The sequence below is a fragment of the Molothrus aeneus genome, chromosome 3, assembly GCF_037042795.1.
Source record: "Molothrus aeneus isolate 106 chromosome 3, BPBGC_Maene_1.0, whole genome shotgun sequence".
Lineage (NCBI taxonomy): Eukaryota > Metazoa > Chordata > Aves > Passeriformes > Icteridae > Molothrus > Molothrus aeneus.
Window position 1 is genome coordinate 109,282,401 of NC_089648.1, and position 15,434 is coordinate 109,297,834.

A 15,434-nucleotide genomic window follows, 5' to 3' on the forward strand; every position below is an offset into this window, starting at 1 on the left:
AGGTGAGTCTTGGCATTGTTTCTGTAAGGCCCAATTTGTTCTTTCCTCAGCTTCTTTAACAAATAAGAAAAATGCCCTGAATTCACACCCCAGTCTCTACATTCTAAAACTGTGTGTAGAGGAAGGCTGCTGCAAAATTTGGATCTAGGAAGTAGTTCTCACTCCCTAGGGTGAATAGAGTCATAAAATCATAAAATCATAGAGTCATAGAGTCATAGAATCACAGAAAATTTGGATTAGAAGGGACCTTGAAGATTATCCAGTTCCACCCCCTGCCATGGGCAGGGACACCTTCCACTACTGGAGGTTCCAAGCCCCATCCAGCCTGACCTGGGACACTTCCAGGGATGGGGCAGCCACAGCTTCTCTGGGCAACCTGTACAACCCTCAGAGTAAAAAATTTCTTCTTAACAACTCATCAAATCTCTCCTCTTTTAATTTAGAACCATTCCTCCTTGTTCTTTCACTCTTCTGGTAAAATAACAGTGAAGAAAACAGAACGAAGCAAAACTAGACATGGATACTTAAAATGGAAGTGTAAAAATGAATGTCTGTGGGTGATTTGAACTTGGTTAGCACAGCATGGAATGTGGTGTTTATATCCCACATGGTCCAACCTGACTCGTGCTGTGAGGGAGCCCCTGCCTTAGGGCACAACCCTGCACACAGCAAGTTATATTCCTTAAAATTATGTCAGTGTGGAGGAGGAGAAAGGAGCATCCTGCTGCTCCCCTGCTGATTCATACTGGAAGGAAAATAGGCCTTTCCTGGCACAGCTTTGTCCCAGGGAGGTGGAGGTAGATGAGTGCTTGCAGCCCAGCAAGGACCAGAGCAAGACCTGCCTTTGCCTTCACCCTGTAGCCATGAAGAATGCGCTGTTTGCCACTGCTCTGGAGTCTCCTGCTGGGCAGGAGCAGGCTGGCTGGCAATTTCCTGCTGGCAGGGAGCAGCTCTGATGCTCAGTGCCCTGCAGCTCTTCTAGATGTGGGCACAGCAGGCTGGGGATGCCTCAGTCAGCAGGGACACCAGGCATCCCTGATCCTGTCACCATCAGTGCCTGCTGAACAGGCTGAGGCTCCACAGGAGAGCAAGTGCTTGTCCTTTAGCAGCAGGGAAGTTTGAGGGCAGAAACTGGAGGGTCTGCTGCAGGTATCATGGATTAATTGAGAAACTTGGTGGAGAGGTTTGGGGCAGAGGAAATGAAGTATCCCTGTAATCAAGGAGAACTTGTCATTTTATTTACAATTGTAATAATAACTGTGATAATAAAATATAAAATCATAGGAATTATTTGGGTTGGAAAGAACCTCAAGGATCATCTTGCCCCAACCCCCTGCCATGGGGAGGGACACCTTCAATTATCCTAAGTTACTCCAAGCTCTGTCCAACCTGATCTTGAACACTTCCAGGGATCCAGAGGCAGCCACAGCTTCTCTGGGCAACCTGTGCCAGAGCCTCATCACCCTCACATGGAGGAATTTTTTCCTGATATTTAATCCAATGTAATACAGTAATATTATTGTTAGTATAGTTACATCATCATAATAATATCTACAACAATAATAGTAGTGGGAAGAAGAAGAAGACTGAAGAAGAAGAAGGAGAAGAAGGAGAAGAAGAAGAAGAAGAAGAAGAAGAAGAAGAAGAAGGAGAAGAAGAAGAAGAAGAAGAAGAAGAAGAAGAAGAAGAAGAAGAAGAAGAAGAAGAAGAAGTACTATTATCAATTGACTTCAAGGGGAAGGAGATCAGGATGAGAGCCTGGGTCAAGGGTCCATTAAAGTCAATGTGTCTACTAGAAAACCAAATTATGCCAAAAAAAAGCCTTGGCACTGACACCTGGTCACCTCTACAATTAAACTGTCAGTCTCTCTTAAGCTGTGGTTCAGGTCCAATGGCAAAGTCCAGAACAACTCCCAAATGGTCTGGGAGCTAGTACAGTCAGAAAATATTTTCACTTGGAAGTTTGGATGAGGCCATGCTGAAATATGTCAGCTGGCCTTGGTGCCAAAGAACAGCCCCTGGCATATTTAATTTCCTAATAGACATTGAAATTAATTGAACAGTTGTCTGGTATGTCTGCAATGTGCTGTAAAATCAATGTATCCTTGGAAGGGGAAGGAAATTGGGAAGAATTTAGGGAATAATATGACTAAATGAATCATGATACAGCCGAAGAGACATTTTTCTTTGTTGTTGAAAAGGTGGGGGATTGCTGGTGACTGCAAGGGATTCAAGAAAGGGAGGTTCAGCAAGGACAGGGCATAGACAAGCTGAGGACTTGTGGCAAGCAAAGTAGGTACATATTCACTGGGAAGATTGTGAGGAACTTGGAGCTTTTGGGTGAGAATGGATTCTGATGTCATGGGATGATGAAATAAGCCAGACCTCTGCCCTCTCAGGTGCACTGTTGGAGCTTTGTCACCCCCTGCAGATCTTGTCACTAATTAATACAGACAGAGAAGAGCAACATAAGCATCAGAAAACAATGAGGAGTCTGAGGTCATACCTATTTTAAGCAAAAAAAGATATTTGAAAGATGACTTTTATTTCCACCAATTCCCATATTTTGCCATATTATAGAAAGAAATCAACAAGATTCATGGAGCCCAGCTCCTGGCTCTGCACAGGACAGATCCAACAATCCCATCCTGTGCCTGAGAGCATTGTCCAAGCACTTTTGAACTCTGCCAGGTTTGGTGCTGTGACCACTGCCCTGGGGAGCCTGTTCAGTGCCCAGACACCCTCTGGGTGAAGAAACTTTTCCTCACATCCAACCTAGACATCTCATGGCATATTTTCATGTCATTCCCTCAGGTCCTGTCACTGGTCACCTCAAAGCAGAGATCAGTGCAGGCCCTCTTCTTCCCCTCATGAGGAAATTGTAACTGCAATGAGGTGTCCCCTCAGTGTCCTCTTCTCCAGGCTGAGCAAACCAAGTGACCTCAGCCTCTCCTCTTATGACTCCCCCTCTAGGCCCTTCTTTCATTAGAAGAATGAATCTGATGAAGGGTTTAGATGTGGGATCACCAGAAGCCTTTAGAAGGAGAGAGACAGAGCAGATGCATCAGATAGGAGAGAAACATCCTCCAGATTCATTAGTGACTTCCATTAATAGCTGTAGATCAGTGGAAATGCCCCTGTTTACAAAGCCAGTGGCAATGAGCTAAGCCAGGCCTCCTCCATAGCGCAGTCCCCAAGTTTACTGTCAGAGAAATGTCTTTTATTAAAAGTAAACAGCATCCCGCCGGAGGTCAGAGTTTTGCCGTGCTGCGTATCCCAAGGTAATACCACTTTAAGCTCCACATAAACTCTTAAACAGTTTCTATCCTAAAACCAGACCGTAGGTGGTACAGTTTTTTACGATATGTTATAATAGTGCAATAAATCTGTTAGCTTAAAATCGAATCTCCGTGGCCTTTTAGAGAAATCATCATTAAATGCAAGGCCCTGTTAATGATGCCATCCCAGTGAAATTGTTTAATCTGCTAGGGGGGTGGAAGGTCACCAAATGAATTTTTTATAATACATCAACTTGACACGCAATAGGGAAAACTGTAATAGATAAAAGCAAAGGAAAAGGGCACTGTCTTCTTCTGATAGGTCAATAGCAGCCAAGAGAGTCACTCATCCACTTTTCCTTCACTACCGTGCTCCTTTTCCATTTAATATGGACACCCAATTAATACCTCAGCACCATAGACAACCTCATTTTAGGTGAATTATAGCAATTTCTTCCCCCTTCTCCGAAATGAAAGTGATCACAATACATCATAGCATTGTGCGAATTAACGTTAATTGATTCGAGTTACCAAGCATTGATGGGCCACTTCTATAATCTGGTCCTTATTGGGAGCTGGAAGGGATGGAGGGAAGATTAGATTGCATCCCCCGTTGCTTTGACGACGGCGGTCACCTGATGGCTTGTTAGACAGTTGTACGCTTCTATTGCCGGCCCCAGTGGGGTCGTCAGTAAACTGGAGTGATGTCCAAACATCATTACACGCTGCTCCGATATTAAAGCAAAGGGATTAGCACCTTATTGCAGGCAACCTGGATTTGTCATTGTGCTGTCGTTATCCAATTTCCAGATGATAATGTGACTGTGGCCTGCGGGCACGAGGTCCTACAGCCAAACCAAGGTGCCTGTGTATGTACACATATATATATCTGTATCTATATATGTAATTTTTTTAAAATACATATGCACACACACACACTCTCACATACATATATACACACGCACACTACCCCACAAACACCCAGCACCCCAAGCGATTTAACCCTTTGCTCACCAGATTCCTGCTAACAAAACATGTGAAAGAATTTTTCCCCCCTTTCCCATCAGACTAGCAGCGAAGGCCAAGAGCACAGTGCGACAGCAGAGCGGGCTGGCCTGGGAGCTGACACGGCCGTCACTCACTCGAATGTCACAGCAGACAAGCTCTGCTGATAGAGGTGACACCACTCATATGTTAAATAAGGAGGAGTGGGGACAGGATTGGTCCCTTGGAGACGTGGCCAGCAGCTCCTCTCTGCTGGAGCCTGTGTTGTGTAAATCATCGCTTATGTCACAGGTCCCGTTAGTTGTTAGGAGAGGAAATAAATTCATGTGTGACACAAGCAAGGCAGGTTTTGTTTGACAGCACTGAAGTACCAGTGCTGGGGTCAGATCTCTTTACAGTGCTTGAGAAGCATGGCAGGGACACTGCTGGATCTCCTGCATCTATCTGGATAACGTTAACTTCTGAGGGAGCAATGAAATAGGGAATAGCTTCCCTTGAACTGATCCTCTTCATTTTTAACTGAGATGTATTAACACAAACCCTTCAGTTTCAAAGACCAAGACTGGTGTGGGAGATATGTGGCAATTTATTTCTCCTTCTTCCCACAGATGCAAAGTCCTGTGCTCCTTTTCCCAAATCTCTTCTATCCTCTCCACCTTCCTCTTCCTCTGCTTTCTCCTGCTTTCCTTTCACCTTTCCTGCCTCCTGCTCCTTTCCTGCAGAGGAGCCAGCTGAGTTTTGGAAGGCCATTGTCAGAGCAAGCAACCAAAGTTATGTGGGGGGGTAGGACCCCTAATTGCCTGAATCTCATAATTCACACCTGCCACCTTTGAGTGGGAATGACAAATTAGTGGATACGTTCACCCTGCACACTAGATACTAACAGAAATTTAGTTTGAAATTTAAGGCTTAGAGGTGAAATGTGTCTTGGTGATAGACCCTCTTAACCCTACACTGTCAGAAGGGATCCTGCCCAGGAGAGCAGTGGTGAAAAACTGCTATTGGATTTATCTACTATTATTGGAGAGGCAATGTGAAGATCCATGGAAGGTAGTTTGGAGATTTGTTGGAAAACTTGCAAGGGAAATGCTGGCTTCACACAAGGCTCATGTATGAAGGGCTGCTTTTGGTATTTTCCCCTTCAAAACCAAACAATCTTATGGACAGACATCATATTTTGTGCTTGTTTGGAACAGTCTGAATGAAAAACATTTACACTTAAGCTGCAATTCAATTACTCTATTGACCATGGACTCAGGTCAAAAGATGCCTCCTTAGTTTTCCTTCCTTTATTTAAATATGAAGGAAAAAAAAATTAAAACAGTAGATCTGGGGCCTAATCTCTCCATAATTAAAGACTTTTTGTAGCATCATCATCCCTGGATTGACTGGGCCTTCTTTACACTGACAATTCAGTTTTGATGCCCGATTTCAATTCTACCAGAAGCAAAAGATTCATAACAGACTAAAATTCCACTACTGTTCAGACAGATAAATATTCTATTGACACAGGATCCCTTCACATAAACTTTTTACATCCATTGTCACCACCTTCACTGTGGGAAGATGTGTCTGAGTCTCGAAGTTCCCATTGACCACCCACCTCTTCTGGCTCATCCCACAACAAAGTTTCCCACTAGGAAAAGAATTATGAATTGACAATAAAAATTTCATCCTGATTCCAAAAGCACAACTTTTGATCAGGCAGTTTCATTTGACATAACACTTTTTGTTCAAGTTTTAACCTCCACTTTATACTCATGATATTCCTTATCCCATCACGCCCATAAAGAACCATTACAGAACAAGAATTTCCTCTGATGGAAAACCTTCTAAGTTTTTCATGTGGAATTTCCTACCTTTTTAGGTAGACTGTAAAAGAGATGTTGGCCACCTCAACTATCCCCAAACTACTAAGTAAATAAATTTAAAAAATAAATAAATAAAATTAATAATATAATTTTGCCCATGTGTGGAAAAAAATATAGAAAATAGTCTTGAATGGAAATGTGAAATGTTCTCTTTCCAGTTCTATTGCAAGGCTATTCCAGTTTATTATCTGAGGAGGAACCTGCTTCTATTTTTAAATGCAAATTTATCTCTCAATGCCTTATATGCTTTTGTTCCTGTGCTGTCATTGTCCATTACTATCAAGAGATTCCTCACTGTTATTTACTCTTGCAACATATTTTCACAGATAGAATGATATCTTTCAGATTTGCTTTGCCAAGTTAAACAAACTCTTTACTAAATGGTTTTATGATTCTCTTCCTTATTTCTTAAAATAAACTCAGTTTCCATGATCATCTTAAATGTCCTTCCTTTTACTTACTTGAACTGAATTTGTCCTTTTTTGTACATTGGCTGTGACTGGCATATTCTACATAAGAATATGCCCCCTACACTGAATATCTAACCTGAATCTAACCCTGTGAAAATCTAATTTAAAATTAAATAAATTTAAATTAAAGGAGATTTTAAGCTTACTTTAAGCTCCCGAGTATCATCACTTCCACACCTTCACTTGTGGAGTGTAGCAAATAAAACTTTGAAATAACCTCAGGTGCTGCAATATCTGCAGTTCTTGACATGGAGATTTTTAGCATCCTGCCTTTGCCTGCTCACTGGAGGAAAAACTTGTATACTTATGCAGGAAAAGAGCTGCCAAGTCTTTTTTATAAAATCCTGTGCAATTCCACAGAGCAGCCTGCCTGAAATCTTCACAAAAGTTACCAAATTCAAGAACTTTGGGGTTAGGAGGGGTCAGAATTCATCTAGTTTGAACTCCACCCCTGCTGCCTGCATATGTGCCACATGACACAGGGAATTAGTTGCAATATCTCATTTAGTGCCCTGCATGGGAATTGCTGTTGGAATGAGCCATTCTTTGATAATTTGCTTCCCTTTTATTCCTTGCTGTGAGCCTCAAATTTCCTGCACAAGCACCATTTTCATATGCTACCTCAAACATAACTCTCAACAAAAAAATATTTCAGTTTGTGTTCAGTCAAAGGTCAATTAATGAGGAGCAAAGCACCCTGAAGTAGAGTGGGAATAGGGACTAAATGGCTTCTGGACAACTGCCCAGAATTATATTTCTGATTTTGTATAAAGGTACCTGCACAAAGATGCACAATATATTTATCATTGTGCTTCCTGTTCTTTCCTATTTATACTGATATTAGGAAGATTTTGCAAACCAGGGATTGCTATCTGTAAATACATCACAGTATCTATTATACACAGGCATTTTACTGGAAGATAAACTGTGTGATAGACATCTCTGACTCTCCAGCTGTGCAAGACTAAAGCAGTCACAGCAATCACCTCTGTCTTCTCTTGACAAATTAATGAGCCATGCTTGAAGTGACCCTAACAAAGGAGTTAAATTAAAATCATGTATAAAAGCACTCCAAATCATAACAGACAAGCCATATTTTTTAAAGGCTTGGCAGTGTGATATACGGACCTACTGACTCATACCTTACCACAGCAGGGTTTCCAAGGCTCCCCTTCAGCCTCACTGTCCTGGCTGCAAATAAGCCTCCAGACTATGCTGATTAAAGATCTCTTTGTAGTTGTTGTTGTGTTACAAAACCATAAAATCATTAAAGTTGGGAAATACCTCTAAATCCCTAATACTATTTAGTCCAGCCATTAACCCAGCACCACTGTGTTCACCTCCAAACCATGTGCCCAAATGTCCCATTCATTCACCTCTTGAGAACTTCCAGGGGTGGTGACTCCACCCCTGCCCTGGGCAGCCTGTCCCAATGCCTGACCACTCTTTTAGTGAAAGATTTTTTTTCCCTAATATCCAACATAAACCTCCCCTGATGCAACTTGAAGGAGAAAGCTTTTCTCTTATCCTGTTAGTTGTTACCTGGGAGAAGAGACCAAGCCTCCCCTGGCTCCAACCTCCTTTCAGAGAGTCTTTGAGAATGATAGTGATGCAGGACAATTCACTGCTCTGAAAGCCCAAGGAGATGGGCCGGGCAGGAGTGCAGGTTCTGTGTATTTCTGATGGTCCAACTGGGTTTTGCATGACTCAGGTGTGAAAATATTCCTCTTTTCCTCCCACAGAAAAATAAACTGGAATACTTTGTCTGACTTGTAATCCCAGCCCCATTATCTGTGCCTATGCCAGCATGTGCCGCTTAAATGGAGACGGATAGACACTGGGGACAGTACATGTCCCAACAGGAAAACCCTGATTTCATTTCACAGGTTATCTGTGGCTTTATTGCATCGGAAATGTCAGCCATGAGTAATTCCAGAAAAGCTATGACTGATGGGGAGCAATAAATAACAGTGCAGAGGAGCCCAGGCAGCTGAGGGTGGGTGAGTTCTGAGCCAGACCTATGATCTGGTGATGTGAGTGTTCTCTTCAATAAAGATCCCAGGGCTTCCCATAATTGGGAAAGTGAATCCAAGGCTTTGGGCTAGCACTGCTCTTGTGTCTGTAGTAAAACAGCCTCCATCCTAGGGAACTCTCCTGGTCCTTGCTGCTCGAAATCTTTTCACAGAGTGTGCACAGACAGGAAGACAAAACACAGCTGGGAGAGCAGTTCCCAGTGTGGAGATGTCATTTCTGCCTGAAAAAAGGCAGCCTCGAGGTTTCCTTGCTGGCACACAGAAGATGGTGCTTCCCTCCTTAAAACGGTCTCTTGGGATCATGTAAATCATGGAATGCTTTGGGCTAGAAGGGATCTTAAAGATGATCCAGTTCCACCCCCTTCCATGGGCAGGGACACTTTCCACCATCCCAGGCTGCTCCAAGCCCCATCCAGCCTGGCCTAGAACACAGACAGGGATCCAGGGGCAGCCTCATCTTCTCTGGGAAACCTGTGCCAGGGCCTCAGCACCTGCTGTAAAATTTCCCACATTATTTTTCTGCTGTCCCATTTTGCAGTGTCCTCCAGTGTAACACAAACAGCCCCACTCATAACAGTGATGTTGGTTCAGCTGATCCAAAATACACTATAACTTCAGAATTGGCCCTGATTTATGATCTGATCTTGCACTTAATAATTCCTCATTGGACTTAATGCAGCACCACGATAAAACCAACAAAACCCCAAAACCAAAATCACAAGAGCAAAGCAAAGCAAAGCAAAGCAAAACAAAACAATACAAAACAAAACAATCCACCCAACCCAAAAGAAAACAAAAATAAAATCCTGCTCCCTAAAAAAACCAAAACCCCAAACAAACAAAAAAACCACCTACAGCTGAAACCAACAAACCAAAACCAAAACAACAAAACAAAGATTCCTGCAGTCACAGACCATTGTCCTCCTTCTGGCTGCTTTTCCACCACAAACCACACAGGGTCTATTAGAAAAGTTAAGCATGTGAACAGAATTTGTATCACTGCTAGACATCAGGATGGTCCATGGGTCAGCAGTAAATGGGAGAGGATGTGGTATTAATTTCAGAAGGTAAGTCTTAGACAAATCCAATTTCTTTCTTGCATAGATGGAATATATGGAATATACTTATACTTGCATAAGCCTCAGTAGTGCACAACATCAAAAAATAACATTATGCAATATCAAGAGAGTACACAATAAGATGGCCAAACATCAAATCCTATGTCCCCTATTAAAAACAGATGGGATATTACCTTTTTCATATTACCCATATGCTTTTAATACAGTTTCAGGATCTGATGCTGAAATACACTGCTGTCTGCTCCCATCCCAGCCCTGCTCTTCACAGCCTCCTCTGCAGATAAGGGCTGACATCTGGGCTGTGCAAATAGTGGCTGTAAGATGCTGAAAAGAGCAAGACAGGGACAGAGGAAGGAGGGAGAGAAAGGGTTTTTTGTTGCTGTGGAGAAGAGGGAAAAAAAGACCTTCAAAAAGTGAGTCTTGGTATTGAATACCAATAAAATTTAGTATGTACAGAACTGACCAAGAACTCTGCAACTGGCAGAGCTCAAAAGGGAGCTCCAGGGGGAAATTATTGTAAAGCAAAGGAGTACCCTGTGTTCCTCCTTCAAAATAAGATGCAGGTCTGTTGCTGTATCTGCATGGAGATACAAATATAAAGCCACCACTGATAAAATGCATGGAAGTTTTTGTGGGCTGATAAATTACCAACAGAAAAGTCAAACATAGGGACCCAGATCATGTGGGATGTAGGATCTGGGCAAACAGAGGGCACTGGGTTCTGGAAAGTCAGAACTGAAAAGGAATTAAAGAATACAGTGAGCAAACAGAAGACCATGAGCTCTCCTGTTTCTGTGGGAGAATGGGCTAATGGAATCATTGAATTGTGCCAGTAGAAAATGGGATTTAATATCACTGTTGCATTTGTCACTGATTCCATACAACCATAGAATACCAGGTTGGGAGGGACCTCAATGATCCTGTGGTCCAACCTTTCTTGAAAAAATCATGGCCTAGTCAAGGTGGCCCAGCACCCTGTGCAGCTGAATCTTAAAAATGTCTAAAGCTGGGGAATCTGCCAAGAAGGAAACCTTTACTTTTAGTCATGCCCACTTCCAATTCAGAAAACAGAGATAGAGAAAGAAAGAAACACCCACCAGAACTCAAACCTTTTGATTTTTTTCCAAAGCAGACAGTGAGGTGATTTGATTACTTTGAAGGTATCTGGAGGAGGAGGGGGAAGAATGAATGTCCAGAAAGTTACTGATGTAAAAGTGGAGGAAAGAAACCAGGTGCTCTCATGGAAATCTGGAGGTAGAGGCTGACAAGAGGAAATAGACAGAAAGAACAGGAATAGGATCCAACACCTGGGCACATGTTCAGGTAATATTGGATGTGTCCAGCTTCTGTACCATCAAGACCAAATGGATTTCTAGAATTTTAGGTAAAAATAAGAGTCAACACTAAGGCATCAAGGGGAAGAATAGTGGCTTGTATCCTGCAGGATATTGAAGTAAAAGATTAAACAGATTTTTGTGGTCTTAAATTTTAAAAGTATATGAATAAATGTTTAGATCTTCAAGATAGTTAAGGCAACAAGCCATCTTCAATAATGCTGTCACATCAATTTATAAACATTTGTAGATTTAATTGTTTAGAGTTTAAGAGCTATGATAGCCTGAATTAACCCAATTCTCTATAGTTTCAAGGCAGACTTCTAGGAACCCTGTTCCTCATTTAAGGCACCACTGACATCTCTGCATTCCAGAGATTCATTTCAGAGCACCAACAGAAAAACATGGTTAATTGATGCTTGGGAATCCAGCTAGTACTTGGGCATAGCTCTGTCATTACAGAATCATGGAATGGTCTGGTTTGGAAGGGATCTTACAGGTGATTGTGTTCCACCCCCTGCCATGGGGGGATACCTTCCAAAAATCCAGGTTGCTCCAAGCCTTGTCCAACTCAGCCTTGGACACTTCCAGGGATGGGGCAGCCACAGCTTCTCTGGGCAAGTCATGGAAACTTTATAACATGTTTCAACGTGGTTAGTCATATTTCAGTCAAGGGAGAACTTATTAAGTACATCAAGTGGATAAAGTACCTCACTACACTTCAGTCAGTATCTGGTGATGATACATCTGCTACTTACCTACTGTTACCTTCTCTTGGGGACAGCAAAGCAGACTGAGTCACCATTAAGGTGTCAACTGGCAAGCCAAGGCCACTCTGAAGGTCTCCAGTCTGATGAGTGTTGATAATTGTTCTGGCCAAACTCTTTAGGCTGTCACTTGTCAACTCATTTCTTGGATGACCTGGAAGATTACCAAGCTCAATGATCAGCACTCTGGATGGACCAGCCCCATCAGGTGGATGCAGAGCCCGGGTGCTCCCTAGTTGTGTCCCTTCTTCCCGTGGGCTGTATCTGCTCTGAAAGGCTGTGCAAAATGCCATGTTAGGGCAGTGATATCTCTTTTTGCTGGCATTGGCTGAGATTACCTGCAAAGTGCTTTCACTTCCCAGCACATTATAGACCACTCTGACTTGGTCATGACCAATCTTCAAGAAATCAGCCAATCGATGTATTATGGTTTCCTCACCCTCTTCCCCAGCAGCCTCAGTTACAGTGAAAGCCACAAGAAGGGAAAGGCCAGCAACTATTTCCACAGGTTCCTTCTCATGAAGGAGAACATAGAGAAGATTGTCCTCAAAGCTGAAGTAGTTGGCCCCTGCCCCTGAGTTCAGTGAAAAAGAAGATGGTGTTGGAGAGACATAATTCCCTTGGATGAAAACACGAAGGCTGAGTGGTTCAGTGAAGAATATGGCAAGGGGCAGCCTGGTTGTGTTTCGGCCGCTGAGAAGGTAGAGTCTGAAAGCCAGAGGTGCCAGGTCTGGGAAGCAAACTGTGGTGAGTTTGGTGGAGGGCAGAACAGAGAAGAAAGCAGAATGATGCTCTGCAGGGTGACACAAAGAATGCAAGGTCTCATCAGTGAAGGTGTCCATAAAGCTTCCAGTCATTGTAACCACTGGGAACAGTCTCTGGCTGTCCACACTGGAATCCAAGTTTTCTAAGATGACAAGTGCATGATCTGTCTGTTTGCAGAAGTAGCCTTGTACTGAGGGCTTGAAGAGGCACTTACTGTCATCTCTGTAAATTCCTGGAAGAAAATAAAGGGAGATGGGGAAAAAAATGAATTGCTTCAGATATAATCTCAAATTTTTTTAAAAAGTCCTTATTTTCCCATTCCAAATTAAAAATCAGTTTGTCTGTGTTAAAATTTTGCATAGTTTTAAGAAAAGCCTGGACACTGAGAGATATTAAATAGGTAGAAACTGCATCTACCTCTAGATGTCCTGGAATTGAAGACTGTTGAGGACTGAAAACAAATGACAGAGAAGCAACACATGCACCTACCTTGTTCTTTCTACATATAAAACTACAGTATCCATTGAAAGTGCATACATGCAAGACAGACTTTTTGTATGACCCAGCACTTTGTCCCTATGTCCTTGTACCCTCTACATTTTTCCTGGTCCCAAGCCTGTAGCAGAGTGATGAATCAGGACATGACTGCAAGTCTTTGCAAAGATAATTTAACCCTACACAATGCTGTCTCATCCCACTCACAGAGACTGCACTTCAAACAGAAAACATTAGAAAGGACCAGAACATCATTAATCTACTCCAGTGATGAACCACCTCATCAAGTGAGAAGCTGGAAGAAACCATCAGATTCAGATACCTACAAATATAGGAGACTCTCACATGTGTTCCAAATGTCCAAACTCCCACTGCAGTCAGCTGAGATCTGGAATTTCAACCGTTTGCTCACAGGCAGGTGTCTAGATATGTTTGGTATATTTTGAGGTACCTGAGATATGTGACACAGGGTCTATAGAAGACATGTGCTTTGCAAGGACACTCCACAGAACCAGGAATTACACTAAACACACATTTGTGTAACTGACACACACTCAATTCCCCAGTCATCTATTCAAAGCAGTTTAAAACCAATGAAATTCATGCTAAAATACTTCTGTTTAGTCATCTGGATTGGTTTTTAAAATCCTATAATTTTATTGACCACAGGTGGGATCCTGTCACTTAAACACAAGTGCAGAGTGTCATCTGGACTTCTTTTGGCAGCTGCAACATCTGTAGGTGTAACACACAATGAATGGGAGTGCAAAAGCCGCTTTACATAATACTTTGTTCTTTCAAAACAAGGGTGGAGATCATTGCTCATATCTCAGGATTTCCCACTAAATGCCCTCCAAGTGCCTCTGCAGACAAGTCAAGAGGATCCTTTTATGGAAGGCTCTAGAGAGAAGAGATGTAATCCACACAGTCTTCTGAGTTAGAATCATAGACTCACAGAATGATTTGGGTTGTAAGGTTGGACCTTAAATATCATCTAGTTCCAGCCCTCCTGCAAAGGACCACCTTCCACTAGACAAGGTTGCACAGGCCCCCACCCTTCCTGTCCCTGAACACTTCCAGGGATGGGGAATCCACAGCTTCTCTGGACAACCAATGCCTCAACATCCTCACAGTAAAGAATTTCTCTGCAGTATCAAATTTAACCCTACCCCTGTTAGTTTGATGCCATTCCCCTTATGCTGCCACTCCATTCCTATGTCAGAAGTCCTGAATGGTGCTGTAAGTTTATAGTGTGCTCCATCTGACTACATACAGGTCTCTGCTTTAAGATGAGAGAAATTGTGCCTCAGGCTGTAACGATGAGATCACCACTGATTATAAAGAGAGAATAAAAGTAAATGAGTTCAGATACCGGCACCAAAAACATAAACATTTCTGCCTGGAGCATCTTAGAAAAAAGATGTAGGTTTCTGTTTTTCCTTCCTCTCTTCAAAATAAAATCAAAGGAGGAATTTGCTGCTGTAGTCAGCTAGAATTCTCCTTCCCTCACCTAGCCTGCTCCTTCCTTAGTCAGCTGTGCTCACAAACGTGTTGGGCAAAGCAGGGCCAATGTCCAAACCAACTTCGTGCTCCTCATTCAGCACATGGGGACATGCATTCAGTTCACATAAAAAATAAGGGACAGCAACATCCTTGAGAGTCACAAACTTCTGGATGAATAAGAAGACATTGGGGCAAAAGGATGTCCCTTATCAAGGAAAAATTATATGAAAATTTCTGCTAAATAAAAGTAACAGACTCCTAAAAAAGAAATGAACTATGAGAATTGTTGGATGGGCTCTGAGCAACATGGTGCAGTGGAAGGTGTCCCTGCCTACCTGGGGATGATCTTTAAGGTTACTTCCAACCCAAGCCATTCCTTTGATTCTATAATTCTGGGTTCTGCCTTTAGTTACTTCTCAAAGCCCAGATCCTGTGGGTTCTCACCTACTATGTATTTCCAGGGGAATCATCATGTGCAGCCCGTAGTCTGTGAACATTCCCCAGAATGAGCTCTCCCTCTGCACGTCCCTGAGGGAAGCAGTGGAATTACATACATTTTGAGCTCTGCTCAGGGAGGATGTCCAAATGAGATGGGACCTGTACAAACCCCTCTATTTTTAGACACCAGCTTACAAATTTGCTTCCATTTTCTTGCTTTTCCCTGTTTTTTTTTTTTACTTTTCAGTGTAAGTATTTTGCTGTTGTATTTTGCTGTCAGTTTGTGCTGGAGGCAAAAAGAGAGTGAGGGACAGCTCTGTTCAGAACAGAAGTGGAAATGCTGTGCTCAGAGACATTGGAATTGTCCTGGAGCGCTGGGAGGACGCGCTGTGCCGC

At 42.7% G+C, this 15,434-nt stretch overlaps 1 protein-coding gene across 1 annotated transcript in view; it reads right to left on the minus strand.

Moving 5' to 3' along the window:
• Positions 1-15,434, minus strand: part of PKHD1 (PKHD1 ciliary IPT domain containing fibrocystin/polyductin) — a 235,758-nt gene that overhangs the window by 15,398 nt on the left and 204,926 nt on the right. Inside the window, exon 59 of the mRNA XM_066545943.1 lies at positions 11,829-12,834. Within this exon, the coding sequence (XP_066402040.1) occupies positions 11,829-12,834 (1,006 nt within the window). The remainder of the gene's footprint in view (positions 1-11,828; positions 12,835-15,434) is intronic.